This window comes from Somniosus microcephalus, chromosome 7, assembly GCF_052327205.1.
Source record: "Somniosus microcephalus isolate GS21.2 chromosome 7, FLI_Smic_1.0, whole genome shotgun sequence".
NCBI lineage: Eukaryota > Metazoa > Chordata > Chondrichthyes > Squaliformes > Somniosidae > Somniosus > Somniosus microcephalus.
In genome coordinates this window covers 242,293,677-242,310,215 of record NC_140993.1, presented here as the reverse complement: position 1 = coordinate 242,310,215, position 16,539 = coordinate 242,293,677, and the positions used below count along the sequence as shown (strand labels likewise).

The window sequence follows — 16,539 nt, the reverse complement described above, 5'->3', positions numbered from 1 at the left end:
TTACAGGAGAACATTGTTTGCTGGAGGACTTGGGAAGCGCAACATCCTGAGCACAACTGCCAGTGCTGATGTACTTTCCTCTTGCTTAAATAAAATGCGCATTAAGAAGCTTGGCAATTTCTCACTCCAGTAGTTTAAAGAACTTTCTGGAATTGTTTTTCTCATCCTTTCCATAAAAGTGAGGTGATGGAAATGAATTTATAACAGAGTGAAGTAAACCAGGATCCTTCAGACAACCTGAATATTACAGTTACCAGATTTCCCTTTTAATTATCATTAAAATGTAAATTGATGAAATGTCTGAATTATAGAAGAAGCTCTACATGGTATTACAGCAAGCTAAATTAGAATTATTGGAGATTGGGTTAAACTGGAGAAGCTGATTGGATTGTATTAGAAAAAGGGAAAGTGCAGTTACAGTCTGAACATTTCAATCATATAAAGAAAAAATAGCTTTAAATTTGTAATCAAATGCTGTAGAATATTTCACCCTAACATGTCAGAATATTAAAATAAACTATTCTATTATACAAGAAACTTTCTGATATCCGGCACCGACGGGACCGAGCTGGTGCCGTTAGATCAAAACTGCCGTAGAAACCAGCGCTAATGTTAAAACATACGGAGCGCAGAGCTCCATGTGAAGCAACAAACCCTGTTGCTTAGCAACAGCTTCAAAACAGTCGGCGCAGCTTGCAAGCATCTAGCTGAAGCTGTTGCTTAGCTACAGAGATGCTTGCAGAGCCAGGACTGGAGAAAAGAAGCAACGAAAAGAAAAAAAATTATCTGAACCGACTCCTGAATTTTGCCAGTAGATAGAGCTTTCCGGACATTTAACCTCCGGATAAACGAAAGTTTCCTGTATTATTGTATTGTACTGCAGTGCTCTTTTAGCCACCATAAAAGGTTGATTTATAATAAAAAATAAATCAGGTGTGCGTTGGTCCCTATTGTGCAAGGCTAAAAGGTCTTCAATATTATGATACAATATTAATTGTAATTTTGTTTTTCAGGGGACACAGATTGAGCTGTCCATTGGAGTTATTTTTGGAATTTCTACTATGGGAGGTGAGTGTTTTTGAACTGATTTTAGTCCACTCAAGGGCTCTTTCCGCTGATTCTGGATCTTTGTCAGTCTTGTCTATTTTAGAGTTTTTTTATTCTCTCCATAATTTTGTAATTTACTATCCCAAAAGAGTCTGCCACAACTCCCTTTCCCTCAGCAAACATGGATGCTAACATATTTCCTGCTACAGATACCGGACAGGATCAAGTTTATCCTTCTGGCCTTTTTATGAATTGGAACAGTAACCATTTATGAAAACTCTGGCAGCATTTCATGAGTTGTGAGCCAATTCAGAGAGAACGCTCCTTCACCAATTTTTGATGCATTCTGTCTGGGTTTGTTGTCTCATGACTATTCATCGCATAGAATTGCAAGAGTTTTTAATGATGCCTTCATTACTATTCAGCATTTTCTCCAAGGATCTTGTAACTTCTCGTCTGTCAAAAGAGGCTTCTCCTTATCAATCATAATTTCGGTGCATAATTCTTTTCCACTGTTGCATCTGTTTTTAAGAGGCTCTATTTGTTAGTGTAATAGACTCCACACTCAGTCTTTTTCTTCTTCCTCTTTTATCTTTTGTGACATTGTTCAATTATATCTTCTCTCTCTCTCCCCCTTTGTAAGTTTTCTTCTTAGCAGTTTGCAAATTTATTCTAAATCGATTTTATAAAAAAAAAAAAAAAAAAAAAAAAAATTCATGCCATTAATGTATGGGTTTTACTATTTGTGTGGGAGGTAGAGAGGCAATCAGGAGATTCACAAGAATTTTCCCTTATCAACTATTTTTGCTCTGGTTAATCTCCCCTGTTTTATGTTATTTGAGTTACACCATGAGATTTTCCACTTCTGTTGTCCATACATTTAGGAAAAGGGTTAAGTTGTGTGTTTAAAAATGCTATTTTGTAGTTTATACTTTGGTTGTTGATTTTTCTTTTCATTTAAGTTTTGATTTCAAAAGTTGCCAGTGCAGTCTTCTCGACCTTTGTTCGAAGGCTGCAGCCCACTGACGAGTTTGATTCTTAAAAACGGAGACCTCAAACTCTGGTTCTTCAAGAAGTGGACTTCTAACTGCCCATCAGGGAAAACAAATCTGGTTTAGGTAGAATGCTTTCACAGGTGTTGCAAAAACAATGGGCAAGTGAAGTGATGGGTAAAAGGCATCCTGGTCTTCTGGAGCACTTGACTTTTGTAGCTCAAGTCTCAAATCGGCAACTTCGGAGTTCTACGGTGTCATCTAACATTTGGAGGAATTCTCCTGGCCAACATTTATCCCTCAACCAACACGATCAAAACAGATTAATCATTTGTCTCATTGCTGTTTATGGAACTTTGCTGTGTTCAGGTTGGCTGATGGGTAACAATCAACACTCAAAAGCAATTCATTGGCTGTGAAGTGCTTTGGGATATCCTGAGGTGCAACAGGTTCTATATAAGTACATTTCCCTCTCACGTTCTCTCGTGTTCTCTTTTTCTCCCCCTCGAGATCGATCTCTCATTTTTCTTCCTCAACATTCTCTCCCTATGGCCGGCAGCACAGGAAGCAGTGCATTTAACTTGACAACAATCTTGCTGTAATTGCTCATATATACTGCCTTGACTCTTCTATTGACTTACCTCACTGTATCATCATTGCTGCTTTAGTATCTGGGTTTGGAACACTTGAGATGTAGAACTGAGTGCAAAAGTGATGTATGAGGTGAGACCATGATATAAGTTTCAAACATAATGAAAGGAATCAATATAATGAACATTGAGCAGACTGTTATTGCCAAAAAGAACTTTAAAAAGGAAGGTGTAATTTATGAGCTCATTCATTGACTTTTAATTTAGGCAGTCGTCAAGCATAGTAAATAGTGACTTGTAGCATTTAGCAAGGAATTGGATAGGATCCTGATTGCTCAGGACATAGTTCTGTGGTAGGAAACCGATGAAGAATGATTAGGTTTCTGAAATAGGAGCTGGACAGGCTCCTTCCCCTTTATATTGTGTTCCTTAAGTAGTTCACAAAGGAGCTAATCTCCAAACAAATAGTTGCATCTCTGCTGCATTTTCATTACCTATTGGTGGTTGATATTTCAGTTCGCTCAAGACTTCGTTGCTGTCGGCTGCCAAACTACACAGGCAAATTCTGCACCATTTAAACTGGGGCCTCAAGCAAACATCTCGGGCTCTCTAGTTATTCTTTGCCTGAAGTTTCTGGCTGCAGATACGCATGCCCGTGTCCTTGGAAAATGTACGTCTGCCAGCCCGTATTTGTCAAGAAATTAATTTTCTCCTCCGCTGTGGGTTTAGCACTTCCTGATGTAAATCCACAAGGAAATATGCTTCACTACCTATTCCGTCTTGCAAAATAACTCTCAAAATGTGTAACTAAATCACAGCATGAAAAGTAAATGGTTTTGTACTACTGTATGTAGCTTCAGATTTAGTGAAGTCAACTCTTGCTATTAAGCTATTTCCAGTAATGAGAAAAAGTAGCTTTTGAGAAACCCATTAATGTAGCCTTGTTATTGGTGCTACTGTTGGGTAAACTTCATTTGTTCAGTTCATTAGCCACATAGTGGTCTTTATACAAGCTAGTGATGTGGTCGAAATTGCAGATTGAAATTTGGGTGAATGGAGTTGCTGGTTTTCCTTTTGCCTTTCTACAAGTAACGCTTCGATTTCGGAATCTGGTTAGAAGATGCTGTTAAAAACACAGAGCAGGTGTAGTATTCCCTGATCTGGATTATATAAGCTTTTCAATCCTAGAAAGTGGCGAGATGGTATTTGTTGAAGTGCAAATCCCAGACATCCGTGTCATTTTGCTGTAAATAGATTTTAAGGGTATGTCTTTTTTTTAATGATTTGTAAGAAGTGTTAAATTTTAACAATGATGGCATTTGTTTTGAATAGCATACTTCTAAATCGTTTCACCCAAAAAAAACACTGCCTCTGGGGCACAGAGGATTTTCATGTTATGAAAGGACCACAACTCCCAACGCTTGTTATGCCTGATTGTAAATGGGGATAGACGGTTTAGTGTTCTTCCACTAGAGCAAACATCTAGGGAGGACGACAGTAGCACGGTGGCATAGTGGTTAGCACTGTTGCCTCACAGCGCCAGGGACCCGGGTTCGAATCCGGCCTCGGGTGACTGTCTGTGTGGAGTTTGCACATTCTCCCCGTGTTTGCGTGGGTTTCCTCCGGGTGCTCCGGTTTCCTCCCACAGTCCAAAGATGTGTGGGTTAGGTTGATTGGCTATGATAAAATTGACCCTTAGTGTTAGGGGGATTAAATATGTGGGGTTACGGGGATAGGGTGTGATATGTGTTGGTGTAGGGGTTACGGGGATCGGGTGGGATATGTGTCGGTGCAGGCTCGATGGGCCGAAATGGCCTCTATCTGCACTGTGGGGTTTCTGTGATTCTGTGATCTAGAATGGATTGTCATTTCGATAGAATGTGAATTTAAGATATATTTTGGGTTTGCACTTGAGGTTTGCTATCCTCTGAGCTGCTGTTGGATCAAGATGGCTCCTGGGCTGACCACTCCCTAGGGAGCTCCTTTGCCATCCTTAGCCATCCGTTGCCATCTTTTGCTGTTTCTCCCCCAGTCTCCCCTCTTCTGCTGTTTAAGCTCCCCTGGCTCTAATAGTGGGTGCATTTTATCCCTAACTGTAAGTTCAAGCTGCAAGGTTAAAGTTACCTGAGCCAACTGCCCATCCCCTGACCATGCCTGTTCTTTGTTCTCAGTGAGCACTGGCTCTTCACTTAAACTTAGCTCCCAAATTCCCAGACCCCTCTGCCATCAAGACTACGCTTCTCCACTGGACTAGTGCCTCGTGGAGCTCGGGGCCAGGGATCGCGAGAATATCAGTGCTAATTTGATCCTGTGAGAGACAACATCACTCGTGTCCGAGGCCAGGACCAAAGAGCGAGGTCAAGGTCCAGGAGTGGTGCAGCATGGACCAGCAGCGGGGTCGGGGCCCAGGGAAGGTGCGGCACAGGCCAACAGCGAGGTCAGGAGGACCACAATGCATTCTACGAAAGCCAGGCAGAGGGGACCTGTGGGAAGGAGGGAGGACGACAGTAGCAGTATGTTTGTGGGTGTGTGCTAGACCGTTGTAGCAGAGCCTGGTCTCCAATTGTCTTGGATCCCCTTGCCATTGGACCAAGACCTTGCTCTGTCAAGACTGTGTGGTAGCTGGTGTGCACCGGCCACCCCACATTAAAAGAATTCACGCACAGGCATCTTCCACCCTTTTAAAATGAAGTTCGGGACCTGGAACGTCAAGACCCTCATGGACAACCCCAACAGTGACAGACCGGAACGCCGTACTGCTATCGTTGCCCGGGAGCTCAGATGTTTCGACATTGAAATCGCCGGTGTAAGTGAGACCCGACGGGCAGGGGAAGGCCAGCTCAAGGAGCAAGGCGGTGGCTACACCACCTTCTGGAAAGACAAACCTGAAGAACGGCGCCTCCATGGGATAGACTTCGCCATAAAAAATGAACTAGTTGGGCGTCTGAGACTCCCCATGTGGTATAAACAAGCGCCTCATGACTCCGACTCACCCTAGCCTGGAACCAGTGTGCTAAGGTCATCGATGCGTATGCCCCAACACTGGCAGCCACAGACGAGACCAAAGAGGAATTCTACTCCAGCCTCGAACAATCCTTGTCCCGAGTCCCAACGGGCGACAAGCTGATCCTCCTTGGCGACTTTAACGCCAGAGTTGGAAAGGACACAAACCTCTGGGGAGGTGTGATCGGCAAAGAGGGGGTAGAGAAAGCCAACTCCAATGGTGCCCTCCTCCTGATGAAATGCTTAGAACATGGTCTCGTCATAACCAACACCTTGTTCCGTCAGAGAAACAAGTACAAGGCTTCATGGCAACACCCTCGCTCCAAGCACTGGCATCTGCTGGACTACGTCATCGTCCGAACGAAGGACTGCAAGGACGTCCGAATCACCCACGCCATGACTGGAGCTGACGACTGCTGGACAGACCACCGCCTAATCTGCTCTGTCATCTCCATCAATGTAGCCCCAAAACAGCGGCGGCGGCAACAGAAACAATGCCGCAGGAAAATCAACGCTGGAGCACTCAAAGACCCCGCTAAGAAAGCCCTATTCCGCCTGCACCTCACAACCAACCTGACGACTCCCAGTGATTCAGAGACAGAGTGTCCACAGCGCCTGGTCTGCACTCAAGGCCTCCATAATCAGTACCTGTGAAGAGACGCTCGGTCACTCGACCAGGAAACGTCAAGACTGGTTCGTCAAGAACGACCAGGAGATCCAGGAGCTCGAATTGTGTGGATTCTTTAGCGCAGTCAAGGCCGCCTACGGCCCATGGTCCTACCCCACTGCGGGCCAAGAATGGAGAGGTACTCATCAAGAACAGGGAAGCAGTCAGTGCCCGCTGGAAGGAGCACTTCGAAGATCTCCTTAACCGAGACTCTGTCTTCGACGCGAGTGTCCTCGACTCCATCCCACAGCATGCTACCTGCCACCACCTCAACACAACCCCAGCCCGGCATGAGGTTGAAAAGGTTGTCCGACAACTGAAGAACAAGGCCTCAGGAGCAGATGGAATCCCTGCCGAGGCACTAAAGCATAGCGGAGAAGTACTACTGGCGCGAATTCATTTATCTGGAAGGAGGAGAGCATGCCAGGGGATCTCAGACGCCGTAATTGTGACCATCTTCAAGAAAGGTGACAAGTCCGATTGGGGTAATTGGAGGTATCTCCCTGCAGTCTGCCACAGGGAAAGTCATCGCAAGAATCCTCCTCAATCGCCTTCTCCCAGAGTCGCAATGCGGATTCCGCCCACTAAGGGGCACCGCGCGCCAATTACAAGAGAAATGCAGGGAACAGCACCAACCGCTGTACATGGCCATCTTTGACCTCCCAAAGGCCTTTGACACGGTCAACCGTGAGGGATTATGGAGTGTTCTCCTCAAATTCGGCTGCCCTCAAAAGTTTGTCACCATCCTCCGCCTGCTTCACGCCAACATGCAAGCCGTGATCCTGACCAACGGTTCCACCACAGACCCAATTCGCGTACGGACCGGGGTCAAGCAAGGCTGTGTCATCGCACCAACGCTCTTCTCAATCTTCCTTGCTGCAATGCTCCATCTCGCCCTCAGTAAGCTCCCCGCTGGAGTGGAGCTAGTTTGCAGAACAAACGGGAAACTGTTCAACTTCCGTCGCCTCCAGTCCACATCCAAGGTTGTCTTCCTCTGTCGTCGAATTACAGTATGCAGACGACACTTGCGTCTGCGCACACTCGGAGGTTGAACTCCAAACCATCATTAACACCTTCCCCGACGCGTACGAGAGCATAGGCATTACACTAAACATCCACGTGCTAGTGAGTATAGGAATGGGAAGATAGAACAGATGAATGCGTGGCTAAAGGGATGGTGCAGGGGGGAGGGCTTTAGTTTCCTGGATCACTGGGTCTGCTTCTGGGAAAGGTGGGACTTGTACAAGTCGGACGGTTTACACCTGAACCAGAGGGGAACCAATATCCTAGCGGGGAGGTTTGCTAGCACTGTTGGGGGGGGTTTAAACTAACTTGGCAGGGGGATGGGGTACAGAGTGGAGCTATAGCAGGGGGTGATTTACAGCCAAATACAGAGAAAAAAACAAGGCAGAGCAAATATGTGAAGGCAAAAGGGAATATGGCAGGGCTGGAAGGCATTTATTTTAATGCAAGGAGTCTTGCAAATAAGGTGGACGAACTGAAGTTGTTGTTGAACACATGGGAGTACGATATTGTTGCTATCACGGAGACATGGTTGAGGGAGGGTCCGGACTGGCAGCTCAATATTCCGGGGTATAGAATCTTCAGGCGAGACAGAGGGGGGTGTAAAAGGGGAGGGGGTGTTGCAATATTAATTAAGGAGTCAATTACTGCTGTAAGGAGGGATGACATATTAGCGGGTTCCTCTAATGAGGCCATATGGGTAGAACTTAAAAACAAAAAGGGGGGCAAGCACTTTGCTGGGAGTGTACTATAGGCCCCCAAACAGTCAGGGGGAGATAGAGGAACAGATATGTAGGCAAATCTCAGAAAAGTGCGAAAATAATAGGGTAATAATAGTGGGGGATTTCAACTTCCCCAATATAAATTGGGATAGTCAGAGTGTGAAAGGCTTAGAGGGTGCAGAATTCTTAAAGTGCATCCAGGAGAGCTTTTTGAGCCAACATGTAGAAAGTTCTACAAGAGAGGGGGCGATACTGCACCTAATTCTGGGGAATGTAGCCGGGCAAGTGGTGGAAGTGTCAGTAGGAGAGCATTTTGGCGACAGTGACCATAATTCGGTGAGATTTAAGGTTGTCATGGAAAAAGACAAAGACGGCCCGGAAATAAGGGTTCTAAATTGGGGGAAGGCCGATTTTAATATGATAAGGCAGGATCTGGCCAAAGTGGACTGGGAGCAGCTACTTATAGGAAAATCCACATCAAAACAGTGGGAGACTTTCAGAAGGGAAATAGAGAGAGTACAACGCCAACATGTTCCCGTAAAGGTCAAGGGTGGGACCAACAAGCAAAGGGAACCTTGGATGACAAGGGATATACAAAAATGCATTAGAAATAAAAGGGGGGCTTTTGGCAGTTACAAAAGACTAAAGACGGAAGAAGCCCTAGAGGAGTATAAAAAGTGCAGGGGCATACTTAAAAAAGAAATTAGGAGGGCGAGGAGGGGCCATGAAATAACACTGGCGAGCAAAATAAAGGAAAATCCTAAGATGTTTTATAAGTATATTAAGGGCAAGAGGATAACCAGGGAAAGGGTAGGGCCCATTAGGGACCAAAGTGGCAATCTGCGTGTAGAGCCAGATGATGTAGGCGGGGTTTTAAATGAATTTTTTGCATCTGTGTTCACTATGGAGAAAGACGATGCAGACATAGAAATCGGGCAAGGGGACTGTGACATACTTGAACATATTAGCATCGAGAGGGAGGAGGTGCTAGCGGTTTTAGCAGGCCAAAAAGTGGATAAATCCCCAGGCCCGGACGAGATGTATCCCAGGCTGCTGTGGGAGGCAAAGGAGGAGATTGCAGGGGCTCTGACACAAATTTTCAGAACCTCTCTGGCCACAGGGGATGTACCAGAGGACTGGAGAACAGCTAATGTAGTACCATTATACAAGAAGGGTAGCAGGGATAAACCAGGGAATTACAGGCCAGTGAGCCTAACATCTGTGGTAGGGAAATTATTGGAAAAAATTCTGAGGGACAAAATTAGTCTCCACTTGGAGAGGCAAGGATTAATCGGGGATAGTCAGCATGGCTTTGTCAAGGGTAAATCATGTCTGACAAATCTGATTGAATTTTTCGAGGGGGTGACTAGGGGGGTGGATGAGGGAAATGCTGTGGATGTGGTTTACATGGACTTCAGTAAAGCTTTTGACAAAGTCCCGCATAGGAGACTGGTCAAGAAGGTAAGAGCCCATGGGATCCAGGGTGCCTTGGCGCGTTGGATCCTAAACTGGCTGAGTGGCAGGAGGCAGAGGGTGATGGTCGAAGGATGCTTTTGTGACTGGAAGCCTGTGTCCAGTGGGGTACCTCAGGGATCGGTGCTGGGTCCCTTGTTGTTTGTGATCTACATAAATGATTTGGATGAGAATGTAAAAGGTATGATCAGTAAGTTCGCAGATGACACGAAAATTGGTGGGGTGGTAAATTGCGAGGAGGAAAGCCTCAGGCTACAGGACGATATAAACGGGTTGGTCAGATGGGCGGAAAAGTGGCAAATGGAATTTAACCCTGAAAAGTGCGAGGTGATGCATTTTGGACGGACAAATAAGGCAAGGGAATACACAATGAGTGGTAGGACCCTAGGAAGTTCAGAGGGACCTTGGGGTACATGTACATAGATCTCTGAAGGCAGCGGAACAGGTAGACAAGGTGGTTAAAAAGGCATATGGGATACTTGCCTTCATTAGCCGAGGCATAGAATATAAGAGCAGGGAGGTTATGATGGAGCTGTACAAAACGCTGGTGAGGCCACAGCTGGAGTACTGTGTGCAGTTCTGGTCGCCTCACTATAGGAAGGATGTGATTGCTTTGGAGAGGGTGCAGAGAAGATTCACCAGGATGTTACCTGGGATGGAGCGCCTCAGCTATGAAGAAAGACTAAACAAGCTGGGGTTGTTTTCCTTGGAGCAAAGAAGGCTGAGGGGGGACCTGATTGAGGTGTACAAAATGATGAGGGGCATAGATAGGGTAGATAAAGAGGAACTTTTCCCCTTAGTAGGGGGGTCAATAACAAGGGGGCATAGATTCAGGGTAAGGGGCAGGAGATTTAGAGGGGATTTGAGGAGGAACATTTTCACCCAGAGGGAGGGTGGTTGGAGTCTGGAACTCACTGCCTGAAAGGGTGGTAGAGGCAGGAACCCTCACAACATTCAAGAAGCATTTGGATGAGCACTTGAAATGCCATTGCATACAAGGCTATGGACCAAATGCTGGAAAATGGGATTAGGCAGGACAGGGATGGATGGGCGGCGCGGACACGATGGGCCGAAGGGCCTCTTTCTGTGCTGTAAAACTCTATGACTCTATGACTCATCCGTACGACAAAGGTCCTCGACCAACCTGCCCCCGCCACACAGTGCTGCCCCCCGATCCACGACAAGGCCTTGGACAACGGGGAGCCTACTTTCAACAAGGGCAGATGTTGATGATGAAGTCCAACATCGCCTTCAGTGTGCCAGTGCAGCCTTCGGTCGCCTGAGGAAGAGAGTGTTTGAAGACCAGGACCTCAAACCCGGCACCAAGCTCATGGTCTACAGAGCAGTAGTAATACCTGCCCTCCTGTATGCCTCAGAGACATGGACCATGTACAGCAGGTACCTCAAAGCACTGGAGATGTATCACCAACGCTGCCTCCGCAAAATCCTGCAAATCCATTGGCAGGATAGGCGCACCAACGTCAGTGTTCTCGCTCAGGCCAACATCCCCAGCATCGAAGCTTTGACCATGCTCGATCAGCTCCAATGGACGGGCCATATCGTCTGCATGCCTGATACGAGACTCCCAAAACAAGTGCTCTACTCGGAGCTCCGACATGGCAAGAGAGCCCCAGGTGGGCAGAGGAAACGCTTCAAGGACACCCTCCAAGCCTCCTTGGAAAAAGTGCAACATCCCCACCGACACCTGGGAATCCCCGGCCCAAGACCACACAAAGTGGCGGAGAAGCATCCGGGAAGGCGCCGAATACCTCGAGTCTCTTCGCTGGGAGCAAGCGGAAGCCAAGCGCAAGGAGCGCATGTCAACCCAAGCACCCCACCCACCGTCTGCCCCACCTGTGACGGAGACTCTAGGTCCCGCATTGGACTCGCCAGTCACCTGAGAACTCATTTTTAATGTGGAAGCAAGTCCTCGTCGGTTCCGAGGGACTGCCTAAGAAGAAGTGTTGGATTTTCACTGAAACTGTCATGGAAAGAGTGGTTTGATTTTTATTTTTGACCCTCCCCCGCCCCCCCCCCCCCCCCGCCACTTTTGGCATGCGCTATGTTGGTTTTAATGTTTGCCTGGTTTTTCAGTGAATTTTGGGCACATTGAGTATCTCGCTCTGCAGCCTCTGTTCATCTGTTGAACTGAAAGTTTCAAAATTAATAATTTATGTGTTCAGGGCCAGCTGTTGGCAACAAAATAGCCCATTTATAGATTACCATTGTTCGGCTTATCTTCTGTTAGCCACTCGTCCATGCATATCGTCTGTTTACACCATATATCCTGACACAAAAATGGTGCTTTTTCATGGTTCTGATAGCCTAATTAAAAATATTGCCAGGACGGGAATTTGTTTCCACAAGCACTGGCTCAGTTTGTGTAATGACTTGCTGCTTGCGGAGCAGTGGCTAGCTGTGTTGATGTAATGCTTTGGGGGGTGCAAAACGGAAGAAGATGAGTGATTGGCACTGATACGAGAACGAAGAATTCATGCATTTGGCGCCATTGTAGCTCTGAAAATATTTCCAGGAGTTATGTATTTGCACTTTTTATATAATCCTGATGCAACTACTGGAACATAGTATGCATACTTGCCAAGTGTCCGCATTTTTTGAGTGTGGTCATTTTGCTAGCATTTGCTGACGCACATCACTGCAGCCAGGTTCCGCTGCTCAGCTGTGCTTCCAGCTTGGGTTGCAACCTTTTGTATATTGTAAGCAGGAACTGTCTTGAGAAGGGGTGGGGGGGCGGGTGTATGGCAAGAAGGGAAAAGGATGGAGAGGGAGGGGAATGATTGTTGAAGAGGAGTGGATGGCAACAGAAGAAAATGAATGGTAATGAAGGGGGAAGTAAATGGTAACAGATGGGTGGGAAGAAAGAGGAAGAAGTTAGGATGGAGCTTTGGGGTGGGGAAGGAAGTAGAGTGCCAACATGAGCTGAGGGGGTGCCAACCTGAACTGTAAAGAGTACCAGGTTAAATTAGTCAGGGGGGAAGCAGTGTGCCAGGTTGAGTTGACAAAGGAGTGGAAGAAGAGTCGAAATGAATTGGGAGGATTGGAGAGGAGCATGTCTCTGGAAGGATGGGGGGTAGGGTGAGATACATTGTGTCTGTGAACTGGGGATAGAGGGGGTTTGAATGCCTTTGTGACCTGGGGCGATGGGCAGGGGAGTTGGATGCAAGAATGACTGACTGACTACTCGGATAATGTTTGGGTAATTGTCTAGTCTAAAAGTGCTTAAAATTAACCCGGATGTATAATTTTTAATATAAAAATGCAATATTTTTCTGGAGGAGCATGCCCTGAAAACCCTTTAAAATGCACTGATGGTTTGGTGCCTTCAGATTACCCTCTTTGGGCTTTCATGTACGCGTAGTTTTTCCCCTGCAATACAAGTGAAGGGATGTCATGTATACTTCCTGCTCAAGGTACAAAGTCCATGTAACCACTGGTTTTCAAACGCAAAAGCCATTCTTGAATATCAGCTTTTTATTTGAAGCTACTCACCAATTTCTGCTAGTTTCCAAGATTGCCATGTATGCAGAACATTTTAATGTTGTGACAATGGCCCACTCTCTCTCCTTGTCTTTAATTATGTTGAATTCACAAATTGGTGAACCTGAGCCATGGTAAACAATTCTGCACTCCCCCAGTGAGTGTTAGTAAAGCCATTAAAAGTCCCAGGTTCAGTTCCCAATATGTGCTGAGGTAGCTCATCACAGCTAGGCAGTGGTAGGGATCCTACAATTGGTCTCCGTTTCTCGAGACCAGTGAGGTGAGAAGTCAACCGGGGTTCTGCTTGTAATTGCTTTCCAGTGACCCTTGCTGCAGTGTGTGCATACATTTAAATGTTGGTAGAGAATGGAGTTTGGCTCGGCTCCGCTGGTCCTGATTGTCACATAGCCTACTCGCATATCAAGAGTGGCCACTCTGAGGTATAGGGGATTGACTATACCTCAGAGTCGAGCCTTCAGCAGAGGACATGCCATGAGAGAAATAAAGCTGAGCAATCTAATTATTTCAAAGAGCAGGCCCCATTTCTTAAAGATTTGTGTTATTATTTCAACTGATTCCTTCTTTTTGCCTTTTCAACAAAACAGCTGCAGCACTTGGCAACCTTGTGTCTGATGTGGCTGGCCTGGGGTAAGTATATCTTAAGTACTTGAATAGTTATAAACACGAGGACTGAACACTGGGGAAATATTAGAAATACAAAATACTTCATTTCCTATCAGTGTGATGTGGTTCCTTGCTAGCACTGCATCCAGCTTGAGGACATGTTTTTTACAAAAAAATAAGCAGTATGACATTTCTGGTGCTGTTGAGTTAACAAGTGGTTGCACTATGGCCATCCGTTCATTTTTATCAGATTGTTAACTTTAGTGTAAATCAGCCATTCTACTTAGATATTGGGTCATTTAATTTTTTGATCAAGACATGCATATTTTTTGCTATACCAGTCTCTGCCATAGTGAGTTGGTGGACAAACTATTCCCAGGCATCTGTGCTCATAATGGCAAGAAGTGTGATTGAAGCACCTTGAGATGCTATCTGCGTTAAAAGCAAGTTGTTGTACAACAGTAGCCTTTATAGCTGGACAGGTATCTGGATAGCAGCAACTGAAGGATTTAGATAGTAAACAGTGTATTCTGTTTTTGAACTGGCTACATGCATCAAAATGACCTTTTCCAGTCCTGTACGTTTCTAGTAACAACTCTTACTCCAAATTATTTATTTTTTGGCCACCAGCAACAGGATGTCACTATATATAGTAAAGACACACGATCTGATTCTGTGATCGTGATCTACAGTAACTGATTCAGAAATGGAGATTTCACTGTCTAAATCTATTCCACGTTATTTACAGACTGTTAACTACACCGGTTTTTGTTTTAAAGATAATGCAATTCAGTGCATGTAGCCATTGGATTTTGTTTTTTTAAATCTCCTGGATAAATGATTAATATTTTCTGTGTGTAAGCCTCTTGATCTTCATGCTGCTCTACAAGGAGGGTGATGTGGGTGGAATGTTGAGCTGTAAGATGATGGTTACACTGAAGTGCAGCCAGCAAAACCCTGTTGTTACATTTGCCCAATTGTGACTCGCCCTCTGCGTGCTCAAAGAGCTCTGGATGTGTGCTTGCATATCTGTGCAGAGCTCTACGTTCGACCAGTAAAACCTGTAATGTTGAGACTGTAAATGAGAACATCCACTTTCCTCAAAACATTTCGAAAAGAAAAACTTTCTGCAAAAGTTTGAGAAGTGCGTAGGTGATCCAAAGGACCACCCGAGCACTTGTTAAGCCACATCGATACTGGAACTGTGTATTCCATCTGGTTGTCGAGCCCGAAAGGTGCGAGAGACACCCTGCTTGGGGAGGTCCTGCACCGGTGTTCTGAACTCAGAGCAGGTTCCAACTCCGGATTTGCGCAGCCACTTTAGCATCGATACTGAGTGGTGACCACTGTGCATTAACGCAAAATCTATCTGCTGCCTAAGATTCCATGTTGACTGGAAGTAGACTTTCAGTGCAGGATAGATGTGAGTGCACTGATTTTTCTTTCCTCTGGTAGTGGAGTACTCTGGCACAGCCAGGTGTCCCTCTAGTCACCTGGCTGGGAGGAAGTGGTTATCAAGTGCGAATATGAGTAAGGGTCTAGATTTGAACTCTGACCCTCTGATTTGCATTGGCACTCCCTATGGATGTAGCTACTGGACCAGTACAGCCGTCAGCATTAGTTTCTCTTGGACATTGGATAGGTTGTTTGGAATTTTAGGGGTTGATTTGTATCATGATCTTTAGATTGAGGTGAAGCTGTATGGAAGCTTGGTATATTCACCAACTAAATTTAAATGTGTGCCATACCTATATTCTCTTGCTGTATTGAGCTTAAAACACAGTTTTATTTGTGATCAGTTGAATAGTGGTGCAGCACATTGGCACTTTATTGGGAAGGGGCACATCAGTTTAGAGCATTGGTCTGACCCCTCGTATGAGCTCATCTTCCTGCTGTCGGAAGCACAATCATCCCTGTGTGCTGTTGCATGAATCTTTTTGCCTAATTTAGAACATGCTCTAGAGGCTTAGGAGCATTCTTTCCCCAAGGGTATATGTGACCTGGGGCGGGGGTGGAAACATATGGGGGCGGGGGGGGTGGAAACATGGGGGGGCAGTTGGAAACACATCGGGGGGGGGGGTGGAAACACATGGGGGCAGGCAGTTGGAAACACATCGGGGGGGGTGGAAACACATGGGGCGGGGGGGTGGAAACACATGGCGGGCGGGGGGGGTGGAAACACATGGGGGCGGGGGGGTGGAAACACATGGAGGCGGGGAGGGGTGGAAACACGGGGGGGGGGTGGAAACACATGGGGGGGCGGGGTAGGGAAGAAACCTGACACATTCACTTCTCCAAGTGCTGATTAGGTTCCTCAGGAATCACCTTGCCTTCGTACATATGCGTTCACTTGAATAAAATCTTAATTTTTTGTAAAATTAAGTAATGTCTTACCCTTTTCACTTATGATTTTCAAACTGGAATATTTATACCTTGCAATCCCATTTGCTGACTAATATGTGACTTGCAAGAATGCTGTAATTAGTACATGAATGCAAGGCTTAGTTGTGAACTGCATTGAAGCCTACAAGTACAAATGATTCATGCTGCCAGTAAACTGATGTAAGCAATGTGGAATTGAGCTTCAGTTATACTGGAAAAATGCATTTTTGTGGTATTAGTACAGTATCTAATCTGTTTCAAAGCCTCTTCCAATCATCTTGGTTGGAGTGAATACTTCAAACAAGACGTCGGAAGCATGATCATTCCTGTGTGCTGTTGCATGCATACATGTGCCTAATTTACAGCACATTAGCCGACTCCTGCAAGCTGGTTGCCTGCTGCATTCTTTTCTCGAATATATGCGACCATTATGAATTAGTGTGTGGCAAATCTAATGTAAATTGTGTCTTGTTTTGCACACTTTGTACAAAAATAATAATAAATTGCAGGACAACGGA

The 16,539-nt window shown here is 45.7% G+C and overlaps 1 protein-coding gene across 3 annotated transcripts in view; it reads left to right on the top strand.

Annotated features, from left to right (window-relative positions):
• The window catches only part of tmem65 (transmembrane protein 65), a 92,011-nt gene that overhangs the window by 56,015 nt on the left and 19,457 nt on the right, over positions 1-16,539 (top strand). For all 3 annotated transcript variants that reach the window (XR_015079085.1, XM_085993524.1, XM_085993525.1), the window contains 2 exons: positions 1,014-1,068; positions 13,621-13,663. Coding sequence is in view for 2 of the 3 variants with exons in the window: in XM_085993524.1 (XP_085849650.1) it covers positions 1,014-1,068; positions 13,621-13,663 (98 nt within the window). In the remaining variant the exon portion in view is untranslated. The remainder of the gene's footprint in view (positions 1-1,013; positions 1,069-13,620; positions 13,664-16,539) is intronic.